This window comes from Hylobates moloch, unplaced genomic scaffold, assembly GCF_009828535.3.
Source record: "Hylobates moloch isolate HMO894 unplaced genomic scaffold, HMol_V3 SCAFFOLD_1, whole genome shotgun sequence".
Classification (NCBI taxonomy): Eukaryota; Metazoa; Chordata; class Mammalia; order Primates; family Hylobatidae; genus Hylobates; species Hylobates moloch.
Window position 1 is genome coordinate 184,210,280 of NW_026652276.1, and position 19,537 is coordinate 184,229,816.

General features: G+C 38.4%; 1 protein-coding gene across 4 annotated transcripts in view; it reads right to left on the reverse strand.

Annotated features, from left to right (window-relative positions):
• The window catches only part of RELN (reelin), a 543,089-nt gene that overhangs the window by 5,007 nt on the left and 518,545 nt on the right, over window positions 1-19,537 (reverse strand). The window contains exons 58-65 of one of the 4 annotated variants that reach the window (XM_032761300.2): window positions 16,211-16,284; window positions 14,962-15,123; window positions 14,034-14,191; window positions 10,484-10,703; window positions 7,645-7,842; window positions 6,867-6,965; window positions 6,182-6,265; window positions 1,581-1,716 (exon numbers count right to left, since the gene is read on the reverse strand). In XM_032761300.2, the coding sequence (XP_032617191.1) occupies window positions 1,587-1,716; window positions 6,182-6,265; window positions 6,867-6,965; window positions 7,645-7,842; window positions 10,484-10,703; window positions 14,034-14,191; window positions 14,962-15,123; window positions 16,211-16,284 (1,125 nt within the window). In that variant the 3' untranslated portion in view covers window positions 1,581-1,586. The remainder of the gene's footprint in view (window positions 1-1,580; window positions 1,717-6,181; window positions 6,266-6,866; window positions 6,966-7,644; window positions 7,843-10,483; window positions 10,704-14,033; window positions 14,192-14,961; window positions 15,124-16,210; window positions 16,285-19,537) is intronic. The other 3 variants (XM_032761303.2, XM_032761302.2, XM_058425556.1) reach the window with 3 other exon arrangements.

Below are 19,537 nucleotides of genomic sequence, written 5' to 3' on the forward strand. Positions count from 1 at the left end.
GTATATTTGTGAGCCTATTTTTTGTTTTTGATACATTTTGATGTACAGCTATAGATAACATTATAACTGAAATAAGAAGTGCAATGAACTTTTAAAGATTTATTTATTCACTGTAATTACCAGAGAAAGTAATTTTTATTTTAAGTTCAATAAAAGGAGGTAATGTTCATCTCAAGGCACATCAACTATGCCACTTGACATATCAATTTTCTTTGGTTGTGGATAGAACTAGGTCCATTTTAAAATTCTTCCATTGTGAGTAAGTAATTGAAAGAAGGGAGAATGAACAACAAAGGCTTCTTGGAAATGATAATGTAAATTTCCATTATTGCCAAGGGAGTTTAGGGACTTAGATGGCATATAGAATTATAAAGTGTTTCCTTGTTTCTGCATCGGAAATATGGCCATTGCAGGGTCTTTGAATAACTAGTGACTCTGTGCTCTTTTGAACTGTTACTCTTTAAAGGAGACACAATCTTAGTTCATTTATTATGATGAAAACAATTCAATGGATTTTTTAATGGATTCTAAAGGAAATGGAGGAGATAGAGAATTGATACTAATTTGAGCTCATAGAAATACAGGCATTTCTACTTGTCAGTAATTTATCACCAAAACATATGGTAGAACAAATGATTTATATGAATGCAGACATAAGAATCCAGTGGACTGTTCAACATATCTTAGAAATATTGGTGAGTGTAAGACAGGAAGCTCCCATTCAAACTATCACTGAAACTCCCCTGCATAGAGGATGCCACACATTTGACTTAAAGGCCATGCATTCTCAGGAAGGCTATGCATAAATAAGTGCAGGCAAAAATATCTCACACATACTGAAGATTTCATATTTCTTTTCTCTGCTAAATGGGGATGAGAATAATATCCAATAATGTGCACCTCAGGGAGCTGTAAGGATTAAATGAAAACTAGCACTGTATATAGATGTTCAATAAATTATAACCATTTTGCCTTCTTAAATTTTGAAGAATCTCAGAGGACAAATACAAGTATATATTAAAAGTGGCCAATCTACCTAAGGACAAGATCTAGAACTCATAAGTATTATGAATACATCTACTCCATCTGCCAATTCAGTTATTAATTTAGAGGAGAACTGGCAAGTCAAGGGACCCTCATGCATCTTCAGCATAGTAGGTCTTTTGAAAGACATTCCATTTAATCAGAGTCCCTAAATCTTTTGTACACATTTCTATTTTCCCTTGTCCCTCATAACAAATTTATCAACTGTGAGCACTTCAAGGGCACCCAATACAGTGTCAAGCACAGAGCAGAATCTAAGTCAAATCTGTTGCCCAATGATGAAATGCTGACTAGCACTCTGGTCTATGCTGTTGTGCCCAATATTGTATATATTAGGGACTTATCTCAATTTGACTGACTCCGAATTTACATGGATATAAGTTTCAAATATTCCAGTATATACCAGTATCATTTATTACTGTTTTCATAGATTTTTTTTTTAGTTGCAAAGGTGTTTTACAAAACTTCCCAGTTAAGTTTGGTGACACTGATGAAACTAAGTAAACAGTTCCCCAGATTTAGTAAGGAGGACTTACCTTACTCTAGTGGAAAACCAATGACAGCAAATAATGAAATATAACACAAGTTAAAAAATGCCTTTCAATGCATGCAGCACTGTGATTAGTCATAAAAGTCTGATCAGGTTTAGACGCAATATAGGATTTTTCATCTCTTTTGAAAATAAAAATTAAAGAAGTTATTTCTTATTCTTCTATACCCAATATGTACATATACTTTTCTATGTAATGCAACATGCAATATTTGCTCATAACCATATGTTAAGGTACATGTAGCTGTAGTACTACATTTGGCATAAATGTTGCATATAAATTATAAATATTAATAGCTTAATAACTACTAATTTTATTATCTGATTTTTTTCAATTATTTTGCATTTTAGGAAATACTAATTCCTGAATATATTAAGGAATGGACTTTAAAAAATACAGAAGTCTTCTGTGTCAGATAACACAATCATATTTAATAAAGGACAAATATGCTTTGCAACAAATGTAATATGCTCATTTCCATAAATCATTTGTGCCAAAAATGTGACAGTATCTTGATAATGAAGAGCATGAGGAGATGGTCATGATGGAACTTACTTTAAAATCTGATAAATGCTTTTAAGACCATAGTTAGCAACATAAGGTTTGCAGTTCTCCATAAATGTGGAAATAATTCACTTTTTAGTAAATTCATTCACGAAGGCTAACTTTTTATTGAGCTTTCAAGGTACACATGCAAAAATTGGCCCACTTCATTATACACATGACAGGTGTGACTTAGACACGTACACAGGAAACGTGATGTGTGAATGAAATGCGAATTGGGTGAGGGAGATTCTTAGGATAGAAGTATGAGAGCCCAACAAAAATGGTTAAGACAACAAATTCTCTTTTATCCTAAGAAGAACCTCACCAGCATGGATCTTGTGAGGGATCTGCCCAATGTATTCATAAACATATACTGAAAAATAAATATTTTATGCCAGCAAATGAATTCAGAGAAATTAGGTTTCTGACACTTGATTGTCAATGATCGTGTTATGCCACATCATTCAGACTTTATGGAATGAGGACTTTGTAAGCTAGTGAGGCTGGAAAAATATTATCTGTCAATTCGGTTCATCTGTTATATGGCAGATTAGTGGGGCTAATCATCGTGAAGTGCTTTTCATGTGCAGGTTTTATTGGAAAATATGAGAGTGGGAAGATTACACTCAAACAAGCATAAGAGACTGCTTGTTAAATGCTAAAGGGTGGTTTTCATCTTTATGGTGTGGGGCTTGTCATTCTGTATGTCCATATTTATGAAACTCAAATCCTTCCATAAAAATCCTTGTATTTATTTGGCATAATACTTTTATTATTATTATTATACTTTAAGTTTTAGGGTACATGTGCACAATGTGCAGGTTTGTTACATATGTATCCATGTGCCATGTTGGTGTGCTGCACCCATTAACTCGTCATTTAGCATTAGGTATATCTCCTAATGCTATCCCTTCCCCCACCCCCCACCCCACAACAGTCCCTGGAGTGTGATGTTCCCCTTCCTGTGTCCACGTGTTCTCATTGTTCAATTCCCACCTATGAGTGAGAACATGCGGTGTTTGGTTTTTTGTCCTTGCGATAGTTTACTGAGAATGATGATTTCCAGTTTCATCCATGTCCCTACAAAGGACATGAACTCATTTTTTATGGCTGCATAGTATTCCATGGTGTATATGTGCCACATTTTCTTAATCCAGTCTATTGTTGTTGGACATTTGGGTTGGTTCCAAGTCTTTGCTATTGTGAATAGTGCTGCAATAAACATATGTGTCCATGTGTCTTTATAGCAGCATGATTTATAGTCCTTACTTCCACAATGGTTGAACTAGTTTACAGTCCCACCAACAGTGTAAAAGTGTTCCTATTTCTCCACATCCTCTCCAGCACCTGTTGTTTCCTGACTTTTTAATGATGGCCATTCTAACTGGTGTGAGATGGTATCTCATTGTGGTTTTGATTTGCATTTCTCTGATGGCCAGTGATGATGAGCATTTCTTCATGTGTTTTTTGGCTGCATAAATGTCTTCTTTTGAGAAGTGTCTGTTCATGTCCTTTGCCCACTTTTTGATGGGGTTGTTTTTTTCTTGTAAATTTGTTTGAGTTCGTTGTAGATTTTTAGAATTAAACCATTTAATTAAAAAGATATTACAAATCTTGTTCATTTAGGGTACACTCTTAAATCCTGAAATATTGTTGAAAGTGCTAAATTTGTTCTCATTAAACTTGTGTTTTCTTGGTTAATATGGGCAGTACTGAGGTTAAACTCAATATAAGATACCATGCATGACCATAATTTTTCTTTCTAAGGGTTTTTAGCATGTGTCCTTGGTGCACATGCACAAAAGCGAAATTATGGTAATAAAGTTAGATTAAAGCCAACCTTCACTTAAAAAAGAAGTATATTTCTAAAAATTCCTAAGTGAAATGTATGCCCCAATCATTAGTTGCAAAAACATATCAGTAGCCCTATTTGTAACATACAGTTAGGTAGGGTTTGTATCTCTTAAGATACAAGCCTCAGTCTGTTCCTCTCCCCGCCATGCTTGAGGAGTTAACATTGCTAGTTCAAATAATCAAGTGTTCTAATACAAAAGTGCAGTTGATTAAGAGAATGCTTTCAGTTAATAGGGGTTTATGGAAGTATTCCACCTATTTCTAAATATACATCCTCTGGAGCAAAGTTATAATTAAGAATATTTGTGATCATGACATGAACCTTGGCTCTAGCTTCTTTGTGCCTCATGTGATTGAAAGACACTCTGGAAAACTATTATATTTAATTTTCTGAATTATCTGGAACTTTATTTTGAGCTCATCAAATGAATGAATGAATTGAAGTAATTATTTTGTAGAGCTACTAACTGCATATTAATGAATGAATGCCTTAAAACTCTTTGTGGCTCTTTTGAAAAGAAGTACTTTGAAAGGGTAGAGTGGTATAGAAATGTTAAACTCTAAGACCAGAGCAAAACATCAAAAACATAGTTCTAGAAATATAACATCTTAGTATTAATATATTTTTTGAAACAACTCATTTATTGAACTCAGCTTTGTGAGATATTTTTCTTCAAAAAGAAGGAAAATAGAGTAATTCCTTTAATAAATTTTTGAAATGTCATTAAAGAGACTGCATTTGGTTTTGAAATTATACATAAAAGCATATGGTGGTATATACAAAGTTATAATTTTTAAATTATTCCTAAAAGAAGACTTGGAGTAAAATTCAAAGCATACAACACCATGCAAATGTAGCAATGCGCTTGTCTCATTCAAAATGTTTTAGTGCTCTGAGAGTCTGAGATAATAATGCAGGATAAGAACAGACTTATCAGGATAAGAGCCTGGTAGATGACAAATTCTTCAAAGTATTTAAAATGTGGAGCTTGATGCTGGTAGTTGCTTATAAGCATTAATTCCAACACCAGGTGACCTGGGAGATTCTCTTGGGTGCTGTGTGCTGAGGCTTCCTGCCAGTGCTCTGACAGCCTCTGGGGTAGCAGGTTGACAGGGAGCAAGGAATAGAGTTCTGTTTCCAATATTATGTGAAGGGGTTGCTTTTACACTGGCTGGTGTATTAGTGCCTCTGAACCCCTCGCCCCTGCTTTTTAATCTTAGTACAAGTGAGGAAATTACTGGTGATGATATGTCACCATATTTCAGTATGAAATTACTGAAATCCAAAATAGGTAAGTGCAATTGATTGTTTGGGCAGGATGAAAATATCTACTCAAATGTGTGATATGTTAAGAATTATTGTGTTTACTCAAGGGCAGGATTAGTATCCTGCCTTCTTTTGAGGACTGTCAGGTTTTGAAGTTTCCACAGGAGTTGGTAATGCTTTGTCAGGCACAGGAAGCCCCATTAATGCAAACTGTATTGGCAAGCCACTTGAAAGATAAGTGGTTATTGACTCTAATTTTATTAGCTATCAGTTTATTAGAATCACCTGAGCTGCTTTTAAAATAAGAATGATGCCCAGTTCCCACTGCAGATCAATTTAAAGCCCCATCCAAAAGGATGGGCCTGGGCATTGGGACATTTTTTGATGTCTTCAAAAGCTTCCCAAGTGATTTTGACATTCAAACAGATTGAGAAGTGCTGTTCTGAAAGGCAAGTAGCCAGGGTAAAATGGTTCTAGGGTTGAATTTTGGTCTACATAGATTCATTTCAGGGCCCAGGTTATTTTATTCTTCTGGAATAACGTAGTCTGAGGAAATCAGTATCTAAGTGAAACATCAGCCTCATATTTAGATTCAAATGAGTCTGGACTGTTAAACTTTAAACTTCAACTTTTCTTGTGGAGGCAGAGCCCAGCAAGTTGTCCAAAAGCAGCAGCGCACACAGGAGGCTAGTGTGGGGACCAGGTTGCTCTTGGATTTGGGGGTTGATATGGATGCCATGCAAGCAGGTGCCTCAGTGAAAACTAACACGAGGGCTAGCTCAAGACTGAAAAATTCAGCTCATGGCTATGACTGAACGAAAACAAATCTGGTAGTTTTCCTACCAATTAATCACTTAAATTTGCTTGCAAAATGACTGAAATCAGCCAAGGGACAGAATGAACATTTGAACCTATCTACCGAGAAGATTCGCCTCTCCTTGCCAACCACTTGGAGCCATCAGTCCGAACCCGTCGAGACATAAGCATTCCAGTTCTACAGGAACTAGATCGTTAGAGAAAAAGCAAGTCATCTCTCTGTGAGGGAACAGTCAACCTGGCCAGGTGAGAGTGGTGACAGCTTTATTATATAAAGAGGGGAAAACACCTTTAACTTGTTAGGTGCTGGGATTGGTCAGGAGGAATCTGAAACCACAAATTTTTTGTTCTAGTTGCAACCACATCGTTAAATGGAGAATGTCTGTAATTGGGCACGTTAGCTAGTGACACTTCAGACACTGCCCACTACAGATCCTTCCTCTTTAAGGATGTCATTTCATTTTATAAGGCAACCCAGATCTGCCTTAAGACATGGTTTCCCATTTACCTGGAGACTTTTGTTTTATCAAATTTAACCAATATTGTCAATCCTTAAATAAATGTTGTGTTATGGAAGTTTTCTAAGGTACAGTGCATTTCATTCAGGGCTTTGCTATTTCACTGATGACTTGAGCTATAGCTTGCAGTTGCAAAAGAGTGTAAGCCAAAGTGCTCCCGTGGGGGCTTCTCATCAAAAACAGATCTTACTGAATTAAGGGTCATGCCATATCAAAGGAATTTCACACCTTCCTGAAATGGACATGGGATGCCATGTATCAGATACTCACAGGACGACCTCCACATGGTCCAAAGCCCACTGATCATGACCTGTTCCGTTGTGGCGTGGTTGCCACCACCGCAGTAAGACTCCTTTCATCCGTGCCTCCCTGGGTCACAGACAGAAGGACAAAGAGATTATACATTAGGAAACAGAACTTTTTGGTATTTGACTTCTAGATGTCAAATATTATAACAGGCTAATCTAAATCAACAAAATGTTGTGCATGGAATTCAGATTTGCTTAGGTCATAGTATTCTTCTGAGCAGCATTAAATTTTATTGGCTACTCAAGGACTTGTAAAACTTTTCCATCTCTCTCTCTCCTTTCCCTTGTTTCATTAATATCTATAAGATACTTGGTCAAGCATGGAGTGCATTCTGTGTGACAGACACTGCTAGAAGCTGGGCTTACAATGCAAAGCAAAACTGACATGACTGCTTAACCTCAGTAAAATTTCAAACTAGCATGCCGACAGAAAATAAATGTTTTCTAAGACTAGAAAAACTGGTTAAAGCAAGGGAAATAGGCAAAAACTGCCCTTGCATTTAGTTATTATTGTCTATTCCCCCTTGTCTTTATTCCTTGCTTTAATTTGTGCCTTTCTTGTCCTAATCGAAAACAGTAGCACCACTTTGGAGATCTGGGTTAGTCTTGGTTCTGCCACCACCTAGTTTTGTGGCATTTATGCATTAACTTTACCCAACTTCTACCTCAAACTTTGTGATTCCCAGGGATTCACAAAGGGATTGTGCATGAGACCATGCCTTTCCATTTGGGCCACTTACAGGGGGACATTGTAAGACACTCTCTGAGCTTGTGTGAAGTCCTTTGGCTGGTGCTGGGCGATGACGTGCCAGGTGATCCCGTTGTTGACGCTGTACTGCAGCAGCACCGCCTTGTCCACAGCGTGGGGGCCACTCAGGTCACTGTTGCAGCTGTCTGTCTGTGACATGCTCCCAATTTGCAAAACAAACATGATTTTGCTGAAAAACAGAGGGAAATCATCTTTATTTTTATTTATTTTTTGAGATGGAGTCTTGCTCTGTCACCCAGGCTGGAGTGCAGTGGTGTGATCTCGGCTCACTACAATCTCTGCCTACTGGGTTCAAGCGATTCTCCTGCCTTGGCCTCCCTAGTAGCTGGGATAACAGGTGCGCTCCACCATGCCTGGCTAATTTTTGTATTTTTAGTAGAGACAGGGTTTCAACATGTTGGCCAGGCTGGTCTCGAACTCCTGACCTCAGGTGATCCACCCACCTCGGCCTCCCAAAGTGCTGGGATTACAGGCGTAAGCCACTGTGCCCAGCTGGGAAATCATCTTTATACTAAATTCAGGAAGTATTAAAGGAGTTATACTTCCTTAATCTTTTCTTGTTCCTAAAGTCCATAATTTCCAAGTTCATAATATAATATAAACAGAAGCAGCCAGTCTTGAGAGCTTGTTTGGAGATTCTAGCAGGGGAGCGCAGCTACTTGTATACCCTTGACCAAAGACTGGTACTCCTCTATTGGGGATGGCCATCCTCTTCACCCATACGCAGCTTTGGGAGGGATGCACATGGAGTGGTGAGGGGGGAAGGGGACACCCACCTAGCTAGCCAGATCAGCTGAATCAACCCTAGTGATCAGTGGAGTGACAGATGTCACAGCCAGATCGCCCTCATATCTGTGAAGCAGCCAGTCTTATGACTACATCACTGTTAGTAACAAAATTTATTTATATTGTCTTCTATATTATACATGTGAAAACCTCATAAAGCTGATTTTTTACACCAAGAAAGTATTTTTGACTTTCAAAGATGTGTCCTCTTTTCATGATGTTGGAAATCTTGTTAGAGTATTTCATTTAAAACACCTTCTATTCTCTGAAAGGTAACGTGGGCCAAACAGACAGCTCAGGACATGGAGAGGACATGGAATACAACCACAATATTTATGCTGCATTCTTTTTACAAATAGCTCCAAGCTGAACACATCCGGATGGGGATGAATTATTATGACTATTTTAGGAAAGGCTGTCTGGAGATCAGAGATGAGGGAAAACTGAGTTAGGACGTGCAGGTTCTGAACCATGTCTGCTATTCTGTTCAACAGGACATTTTACTTTTCATTGTCATCCTTGCCCTAGATAGAGCTTTTAGGCATGAGAAATAAATCCTCATAAGATTCCTCATGATTAAGAATACCTAATTTAAAGTAGGTGGTGGAATAAAGAGCTAGACTTAAAAACGTATAAATGCATAAACTAATTTAAAACATAGTGTGCCATTGCTAACTATGCACCTAGTTGCAGCTATATATGGTGGTGTCACAGAAAACACCAGGTTATCTCTAGATTAAGTATATCTTTTTGGTAGGCAAAAAAAAAAAGGAAGATGATAGATGCAACTTTCATCATATCATGGTTTCCATACAGGAATTAATTTTATTTTCATTGTTTATCATAATCATATTAAGGGTCCCCAAACTACCTTTCCGCCTGTGAAAACACAACACTAATATTTCCCAAAGTGAAAGGTTTCAAGTAAACTATCTTCCCATTAATCAAACACATCTAATTCTCAAATATTCTCATAGTACTGAACACTTTTCAGCTTTCAAGAAATACTCTACAGTAATACCTAGCAACCTTTTTTTAAGCCTTAGAATCTTTTCCTGAATTATATAGACAAAAAGCTGTGTTTACTCTGGATAAGGTAGCCAAAGCTGGGAAGGGCAGGTAGGGAGGGAAATTCAGTCGTCCTTATGTCTTTGTCAGTCACTTCCCTAGTCCATTTTCAAGGTCTCTGCCCACTCTACTCTGCATTAACCCTCAGCAATTATAGCACATAAAGTTTTAAATGTCATATTCCTGACAGGTGGAATATCTTTAATGCTAATTGATCTTCTCTGCTTCCTATTTTATAGCCTACCTAGGCATATCATGCATCTATTTTTTGTTGTTGCTGCTACTGTTGTTTGTTCTGCTATTGGGTTGTCTCTTATTCTTGTGTTTTGTAGTAGTTCTTCATACCCCTTCTATTTTTAAACATTCGAGCTCACTATGATTATGCTGGGTCAGCAGAGTCAAAACCTACTTCCACAGCCAGCCAAGCCCCACAGTGCCCAAAGTCCACATGTTTGCATCACTCCTTTTGAATAAAAATCAACACCTCACTTGAAAAAAAAATTTTTAAAGATCTTAACCATCCATCCATCCACCCTCCATTTCTATTTATTGTACTTACATAAGCTAAATATAGGCATATGTTTGCATTGCTACAAATTTATTTCACATACACATTTATATTTATATACTTGGCTGTGCTCAACATTAAATTATCTATGTAGTTTATCCCTAACCATTTTTTAAAATATTTGGCCATTTCTCTGGGCTTGTGCCTTCATTACCACCACTCAGCCACTGTGGGTGAAGAAATACAAAGCAATTCTCTAATAAACAAGCGAAGCATAATTCTGAGTTGTGAAACATATATGCTTCCTTGTCTCAAATTCAGATGATAGATTTTCACTGCTTAGTGACATCTGTGCCATGAAGTTCATAATCCTATCTAACAGACAGTGGACAATTACTGGGCTTGTGACTAATTCTATGTCTGGACTACAATACGGAGGTTTGGGTACCTTGCTCGAGTGAGATCCAGAGGCTTGGTAGCTGCTTGCCTGATCTGACAGCCATTAAAGTACAGTGAGTCTCCATGGGCATAGGGGGCCAGCTGCCCACAGCCACTTCCTATAACTCCACCTTGAATGGTCTCCCAGTTTGCCTCGGTGACTCTTGCAGACTCAAAATTATCTTTAATATAACTGGGAAGGTCGTGACTGAACACAGAGCAGTCATCACCTAGAGGACAAGGAACAGTCACAGAAATTAAATGAACCAACCAGAGTCATTCAAGATTAAGTACAAGTATTCAAGTTCAGATTTAAGTAGTTGTTACTGTAAGAATGGCAAAATACAAGGAACTTAAACAACTTTACAAAAAAAAAAAGCCAAACAACCCCATCAAAAAGTGGGTGAAGGATATGAACAGACACTTCTCAAAAGAAGATACTTATGTGGCCAACAAACATGAAAAAAACCTCATCATCACTGATCATTAGAGAAATGCAAATCAAAACCACAATGAGATACCATCTCATGCCAGTTAGAATGGTGATCATTAAAAAGTCAGGAAACAACAGAGGCTGGAGAGGATGTGGAGAAATAGGAACACTTTTACACTGTTGGTGGGAGTGTAAATTAGTTCAACCATTGTGGAACAATGTGGTGATTCCTCAAGGATCTAGAACTAGAAATACCATTTGACCCAGCAATCCCATTACTGGGTATATACCCAAAGGATTATAAATCATTCTACTCTAAAGACACATGCACACTTATGTTTACTGCAGCACTATTCACAACAACAAAGACTTGGAACCAACCCAAATGCCCATCAATGTTAGACTGGATAAAGAAAATGTGGCACATAAACACCATGGAATACTATGCAGCCATAAAGAAGGATGAGTTCATGTCCTTTGCAGGGACACAGATGAAGCTGGAAACCATCATTCTCAGCAAACTAACACAAGAATAGAAAACCAAACCACCACATGTTCTAATTCATAGGTGGGAGTTGAACAATTAGAACACATGGACACAGGGAGGGGAACATCACACACTGGGGCCTATTGGGGGATGGGAGGCAAGGGGAGGGATAGCATTAGGAGAAATACCTAATGTAGATGATGGATTAATGGGTGCAGCAAACCACCCTGGCACATGTATACCTATGTAACAAACCTTCACGTTCTGCACATGTATCCCAGAACTTAAAGCAGAAAAATATATATATATATAACAAAATCCAGAAAAAAAAAATGTTACAGTAAAAAAAAAAAAAAAAGGCAAAATACTAAGTAGATACAGACTCCCAAAGTATATGTTTTGTTTTGGCAATTATTGGCTTATATTGTTGGAAAAAAATCCAATTTTCTTTGAGTCAATGTTTACTAAAATATGTAGTGCTCATGTCCGTATTTGCCTTGTAAAACTGTTGTTTAAATACCACAGCATCTGGCTGGGCCTTGAATGTTTATCAATGGTGGGTATCAGTAGGGAACTCTCACCCTGGTATAAGAGGCCTATCTAATTAATTTCTTTTTTCCTAGCATGATTTGTTGTAGAAAATACAGGTTAATGTATACTTGATGATTCTTAAGAGCAGTGTCTATATTTTAACTCGTTGGATTCCAGCACCTAAAACAATATTTAGCACATACATTCAGTAATGGGTGGGGTGCGGTGGCTCATGCCTGTAATTCCAGCACTTTGGGAGGCTGAGGTGGGAAGATCATCTGAGATCAGGAGTTCGAGTCCAGCCTGACCAACATGGTGAAACCCCTTCTCTACTAAAAATGCAAAAGAAAATGAGCTGGGCATGGTGGCATATGCCTGTAATCCCAGCTACTCAGGAGGCTGAGGCAGGAGAATCACTTGAACCCAGGAGGCAGAGGTTGTAGTGAGCTGAGATCATGTCACTGCTCTCCAGCCTGGGCAACAAGAGTGAAAACTCCGTCTCACCAAAAAAAAAAAAAAAAGATATTCAGTAATGAAGCTGGGATAAATAAATAATGATAAAACTGGAAGTGTCTCTCAGAGACCATTGAACTGAATTACTGGCATTTAAGTAAGATATTATATTAGCAAATGTGTATGTGCTTGCATTTCTCCTTGATTTAAACAGTACATTTTTTCTACATGTCCTTAATAGTTTCAAATTAAGGTTCAGGGGAGAGGGCAAATTCCAGACATCTAGGACTTCTTGTGAGATATTTGATTCACTCATTTGCCTAGAGTTAAAATTCTCCAGCTAATATAGTGACAGACCCAGCCGGTCTCAGTGACAATGACACCAGGGAGAAAGGAGATGGCTAAGTAATTCCTAACATCAGAGATGTGCAGCAGTCTACATTAATCATATCCATTTGATTTCAATGCAAGGAAACAACATCAACCAAGTCATCTAAATAGATCCGACTCCAGAATTCAAAAACATGGATTCTTACATTGTATATCTGGGGGAAATTGTGTTAACTCTGCTCCTCCTTGGATAAATCTCTCAGCCATGAGAGACAGCAAGGCTGATTGGAAAGAACAACTTGAGTAGTGGTCTTTCTGATATATGCTGGCTGTGTGACCTTAGGCAGGTCATTTAGCCTCCCTGAGTCTCAGTTTCTTTGCCTGTAGCATGGGAATAATTATATTAACCATAGATAACTGATGGGGCTATCACAGATAATAAGCTACTGAAGAATAAGTTGGTGTATGCTATGTAAATAGTAAAGCATAAGACAGTGTAAGGACTAATTCAGAGAAGATTTATTAGCATTGCTATCGGCCAAGTATTAAGCTGTGAGGATACAGAATGTTAACTATGGAAAGCAAACTTTGTAATGATAGAGGTTGAAACCTGTTAGAAACATTGGATCAAAGGAAAGCAGGGCTGCAGACCTTCTAACAGACCAACAGAGCAATTTCCTATGATGTGAGGGGTCGAGTAGATACTCTCTGCCCTGGATATATACTCAGCCTCTAGAAACTCAAGGAGTGAAAATGTATTTCTTTGAGTCATAAAGGGGTGTGTGTGTGTGTGTGTGTGTGTGTGTGTGTGTGTGTGTCAGTGTCACAGTGACCTGGAAACCAGAACATCTTGAGTTTTCAGCTACATCTTAGGAGAACAGTGGCAGCTGCTGCTGGAAGAGGCTGAGGAAGGAGGGATACTGGTCAAGTATGTAGGCACAGGCAGCTAGGCCAGGAAAGAGGCCCAGAAGTGGAAATTAAGTGTCGGGACTGTGGGCGGGGGCAGGGAGTTATATGAAAGACGGAGAATGTGAGGTACTATATCATATCCTGATTTAGCATATCTGGATTTATATGCTTATAAATTTATAGAATGTCTGGAGTAGATTTCAATTCTATATTTTAAAAAATGCCTTCAGGAATATTGCTTAAAGCTATGCTTAATAATTTGTCCCAAAGTTAAAGAGTGACCAAGGAGTGTGTCATGAATCTCAGATCCCTCAGGCTGGAGTTTCTATCCATTTCCTAGTGGACTTTTGTATATGTGTTAAGATGAGGAGAACCTCTTGGTCTCCTGTATCAAAGTCAGCAGCCTGGGATTCAGACCTTGGAAGCTCTCGTCGCAGATGCAGATGGCACCGGTCGTGCAGTATCCATGCCCGCTGCAGAGCTTGGGGCAAGCCTCTCCAATATACACGTGGTCAATTGCCCAGCTTTGCTTCTCAGTTTCTTCTCCCTTCTGGATCCAGCGGAACTGTGTCGCACTGAAAGAACCACAGAGAGCAGAAGGGATTCAGTAGGTTGTTACTTCCATGGCTGCGTCCTGCCTCCAGCCTCTGGGAGAGGGGACTATTTGTGAGAAAAGGGCTTCCCAAATGTCTTCCTGAAGGACCCCGCTGGCAGAGGTGAGAGAACTTGTATTTCTTAGACTCTGGGAGTATAACCCAAAATGCCATTCTGGAAGCTTGTATCTTCTCTGAAAATTTCATGTGAATTTCCTATTCTAGTCCATAATAAATCTGTGTTCATTTTTCCTACACAGGTGTATCGTTTTCCAAACCTTTGAGTAAACCGAATGCTGCTCTAGGAAGATTGCACTCCATTGTATTTATCCTGCAGCTTTCTGTAACCTGTCAGCCCTGCACACCCAGCTGGTATTTGTATCTGGAGGAGATGCGCAGCCTTTGGGAGGGCAGAACACTGGGGCAGAACTGGTGCCAATGTCAGTCTTGGATTGGGGTCTGTCATTCAGGGCCTGTGATTGAGTTTGGTACATGCTATGGTATTAAGTCAAAGGAAATCTGAGATCTCTGAATCATTTACAGACAAACTCCAATTTCCTCCTGGAACATGCAGTTGCCATTTGGGGGCATGGGTTGGTGAGAGGAGAGAGAAAAGGAGGGAGGGAAGATGGGAGAGGGCACCAGGGCTGCATGTAAAGCTCTGGCTCACACTGTCAGTTGTTTTCAGCTCACTGCATGAACTCTGTAGAGAGGCCAGACAATTTCACAGTTTACCTTAATTTGCAACCTACCTAGAGGAGACATGGTCAGGCAGCTGGATGGTGATTCTTTTCCAGCTTGAGCTGTTGACAGAGTTGTAGATGGTGGCTTCATGGAACTGGAAAGGGGAGCAGCCAATGCTGTTAGAAGAGGAAGGAAGGCACTGGGTCTGTACGAGCTGCCAGGAATCCGATCTGCAGAAACCAAAAGGCTTTATTAGACAAATTGTAAGAGAAATATATAATCTGTCTAATGTCAAGGTAATGCTTTGTGGTCAGATTAAATTAAAATATTTGTGTAGGAGTTTCCTGTTTTCTATACACATTTATAATTACAGATTATAAAAAAATTAAAATATTTTCTCTTAAGAAATATTCTGACTCTTTAAAAGCACACGGACAACAGAATAAAATAATAGCATGCATAGCAATGAATTCTGGTGGATTCTTCCTACTGACACTGTTACTAGAAATATACCTGGAGTTAAATGACAAAATTGTCCGTCTTCTCAAACTTAATGTTTAAAGGTGATAGTCGGAGGGCTATTAACCCTAATAAGGTAACTGAACTATGTCACACTTTTATTCAATACTGCTAATATGCTTTAGAAGAGGTGACTCTGGCTGATGCATATTCAGATCATTCATTGATTAAAGTTTTTGTTAGAGGTAGTTGAAAATGAGTAACATGAAAAAGAGAGTTCTACTCTGAGGACAAATGTAGTGCTTTGCTTATTTTGATAAAATTTAAAATATAAAGTTTCTTGGTGGCAGCCTTGTATGAAAATGGATTTTTTTTGGTTTGAAGGAAAATTTTGAAAATAAGACATATGTATACATTTTGTACAAGTGAAATTTACATAAAAATATGCATGAACTGCCACTTTTAAGATATAAGGTTATTCCTCTGTAAGCAGCTGCCTTAGCCTGTAATTCCCAGCACTTTAGGAGGCAGAGGCAGGCGGATCACCTGAGGCTGGGAGTTCAAGACCAGCCTGACCAACATGAAGAAACCCCGTCTCTACTAAAAATACAAAATTAGCTGGGTGTGGTGGCACATGCCTGTAATCCCACGTACTCAGGAGGCCGAGGCAGAAGAATCACTTGAACCTGGGAGGCGGAGGTTGTGGTGAGCCGAGATCCCACCATTGCACTCCAGCCTGGGCAACAAGAGGGAAACTCTCTCTCTCTCTCACTCTCTCTCACACACACACACACAAAAGACAACCATTTGGATTGGGTATTCAAGTTTGGAGATAATGTTAAAAATCATTTCACAAACCTTGCATCCTTAGTGTATTCCAACATTACGGAATGAGGGTCACCGCAAGAAGTGGCTTCACAACCCACCACAATCTAAAACAAACATAAACAATTAATACACAGGTAAGATTAGGTGATACTGAATCCCATTAATTAAAAATCCCATCCCTCCATTTATTACTCTGATAGGTAATATTCAGAGAAGCTTTTATAAAGCAGCCTGCTGGGATACCAAGAATACATTCTTTTGGATTCTGTTAAAGACGTTCAATTTTGCATGGAGATGAAAATTAAGGTTTTAAAAGTTACATTTCTATTTACTAAATTAGTATAATGCATTAATCACAAATCTGGGTAAGATAAACTGGCCAAAAAGAAAGTAACATTAGCCACATTTATAGACAGAAACTGAAAGTATCACTGATTCAAAACATTTTCATTGATAGCCTAACTTTCTTGATTGTTACTATTAAATTTTTATTTGGAATTAAAATCAGCAATTTTAATTACTTAATATTCATTCTTGGGGTTTTCTGTATTTCCATATGAATGAAAGCTTTCCATATTATATGCAATTAAATGTTTGAATCATTACTAATACATAAATGCTATAAAAATTTGGTGATTCAAATTTAAGTCCTAATCATCTATTTAATCATGTCCTATTTCAGCACTGATAACTAGGGAAGGTTAGTGCTAAAAATTTCAGGCCCATACAGTCATGAATAAAACAACTCTAAATTCAGAGAGAGAATAAGAAGCATAATGATAGTGGGAATCATAAGACACGAATATAATGCTGTGGTGCTTCAAAGGAGATAGTATTTGATTCAGTGGATTAGAAAATAATCAGGGTACACGTGAGCTTCCCCTGAAGACTGGGAAGAGTGCGAGAGGTTGAGATAGGAAAAAGATACTTAGGTGAAAGAGTGTGAGTGAAGACAAAGTAGGGAATCATGGTGGGACATCTAGAGCACAGTATATAGCATGTTTTGGTCCAAGTATATCATATATGAAATATTCAGAGATGAGGTTAGAATGATTGGTTGAATCTGGCAGACCAGAAGCTGTAGCCTAAGGTGTTTGACCTTAATTTGATAAGTGATGGAGAGTCATTAAAGGTTTCTGTGGAATGATGTGCTGCTTAGAGATATGTTTTATAAAGATCAATCTGACTATGATGTCAAAGACAGATAGGAGTGGAGAGAGAGAGATTGGGAGTGAAAAGAGTACTTAGTCAACTGTTGATTTAGTTAGGGCCAGAATGGAGGTGGTGATAGTGCAAACAGAGAAGATTGGATGGATACCAGGAACATTGGAAAGTAGAATTCAAAGGATGCAGTCACTGATTAGATATGAAAAGTGAAAAATCAAAGCGTAGTTGAACATTTCAAGCTAGTTACTAGGTGAATGGTGGTGCCATCGACAGAAACAGGAAAATCAGAGGAGTTGGTATGGTGAGGGAAGATATTAAGTGGACCATTAGACACATTCAGTTGAGGTGCCAATGTGCAAAGCTGTAGAAATGTGTAGGAGCTATGAAAAATATTGAATTGTTAGCCAGTCAAGGTTAGATGTGCAGATTTGAAATTTGCTCTTCAAGATATGATTCTTGAAGCTAGATGATTGGATACAATTCCTGATGGTGAGAATGTCTATGGAGAGAAAAGAAAGTTGATACATACTGAGAAATGCTGACATTTAGAGGGCTGAGGGGAGAAAAGCCATAAGAAGATAATAGGTATCAAAGAGGTAAAAGGAGAACCAGCAGAGAACCCAGAAGCCTAGGGGAGAGAGAATTCCACAGGTTGAAGAGGGCAGGAATAACAGTGTCAAATGGTGTAGAGAGGAAAGAGAAGATGGGGAATGTGCAAAAACTGTTGATATTGGGTACGGTAAGTCTCTGGTGACTTTCAAGTATGTAGTTTTCGTGATATTTTACTAAATATTTGAGGATAAACTCTCTTTTTTCCCAAAGAAATTGCCTTGGTTAGAGAAAGAGAGACCCAGTCTCTTCAGTGCAGTTGCTTCTGTTACAGACGTAACAGAAGAGGAGGCTCCAATCAACTCAATTAAATATACCTTTGATCTGGGCCAAAATGTGAACCTGGCAGAGGGAAAATCATCACTCTTAAGGAACAGGGCTTAGAAGTAGAAGAAGTATAACACTTCTTCATATCACTAAGTTAAGAATAGTCCTGAAGGAGTGGTAGCATTTGGGGAGCTTGCCTTACTCTCCAGTCTCTGAAGGAGAGTTTAACATAGAGCTGAGGCAAAAAGCAAATACATTTTTATTTCTGCTAATAAGGATTTTTACTATTAACTGTCATTGTAGTACATCAAAAAAGGGTATTAGAATAACTGATGTATTTAAAATGACCTAGTAATACAATGCATTTCTGTAATGACTTTTTTTGTGTGTGTGTGGGATATGGTCTTGTTCTGTTGCCCTAGCTGGAGTGCAGTGGTGGGTGGGATCATAGCTCACTGTAACCTCCAACCCCTGGGCTCGAGTGATTTTTGTGCCTCAGCTTCCTGAGCAGCTAGGACTACAGGTACATGCCACCATGCCCAGCTAATTTTTTTTTTTTTTTTTGGTAGAGATAGGGGTCTTGCTATGTTTCCCAGGCTGGTCTTGAACTCTTGGCCTCAGAGATCCTTCCTCCGCAGCCTCCCAAAGTGCTGGGATTACAGGTGTTCGCAACAGAGATACATCAGTTGATATTGCTTTGCCTTTCTCTCTCTGAGTGTCTATTAATTATTTATGTCTTCACTTTCATCCTATATGAATCAAGGATTCAGTTTAAAATCTTTGAGAGTCCTCCTTAACTTTTTGAGGATTTAGGAAGTTCCAACAGGACTAATGTAGTATAGGTATATGAAGTCAGAGACGCAAGAAAATAGAAAGATATACTGAAAAAAAATAGATGGAGCAAAAATGGCTCAATGCACATAATAGGCATGGAGTAAGATAAAGAGGCGGGGGAGAGAGAGGAAGGGAAGGGAGAGAGAGAGAATTGTGCAACATAAAGAGGAGATAGTGTTACAGAGAGCTAGAAGTAGGCAGAGTCTCCTATTTGAGCTTTTTATTTACAAGGGTAGGGAGACTGAAATCCAGATTACATATATAAGATAGAATCTATTCAGTTGGTATAAAATTGCGGTTTTTGCCATTAAAAGAATTGGCATTAAAAGTAATTCCTTTTTTTTTTTTGAGACAGAATCTCATTCTGTCACCCAGAGTGCAGTGGTATGATCTTGGTTCACTGCAACCTCTGCCTCTCAGGTTTCAGCGATTATTATTTCTCAGCCTCCCGTGTAGCTAGGATTACAGGTGTGCACTACC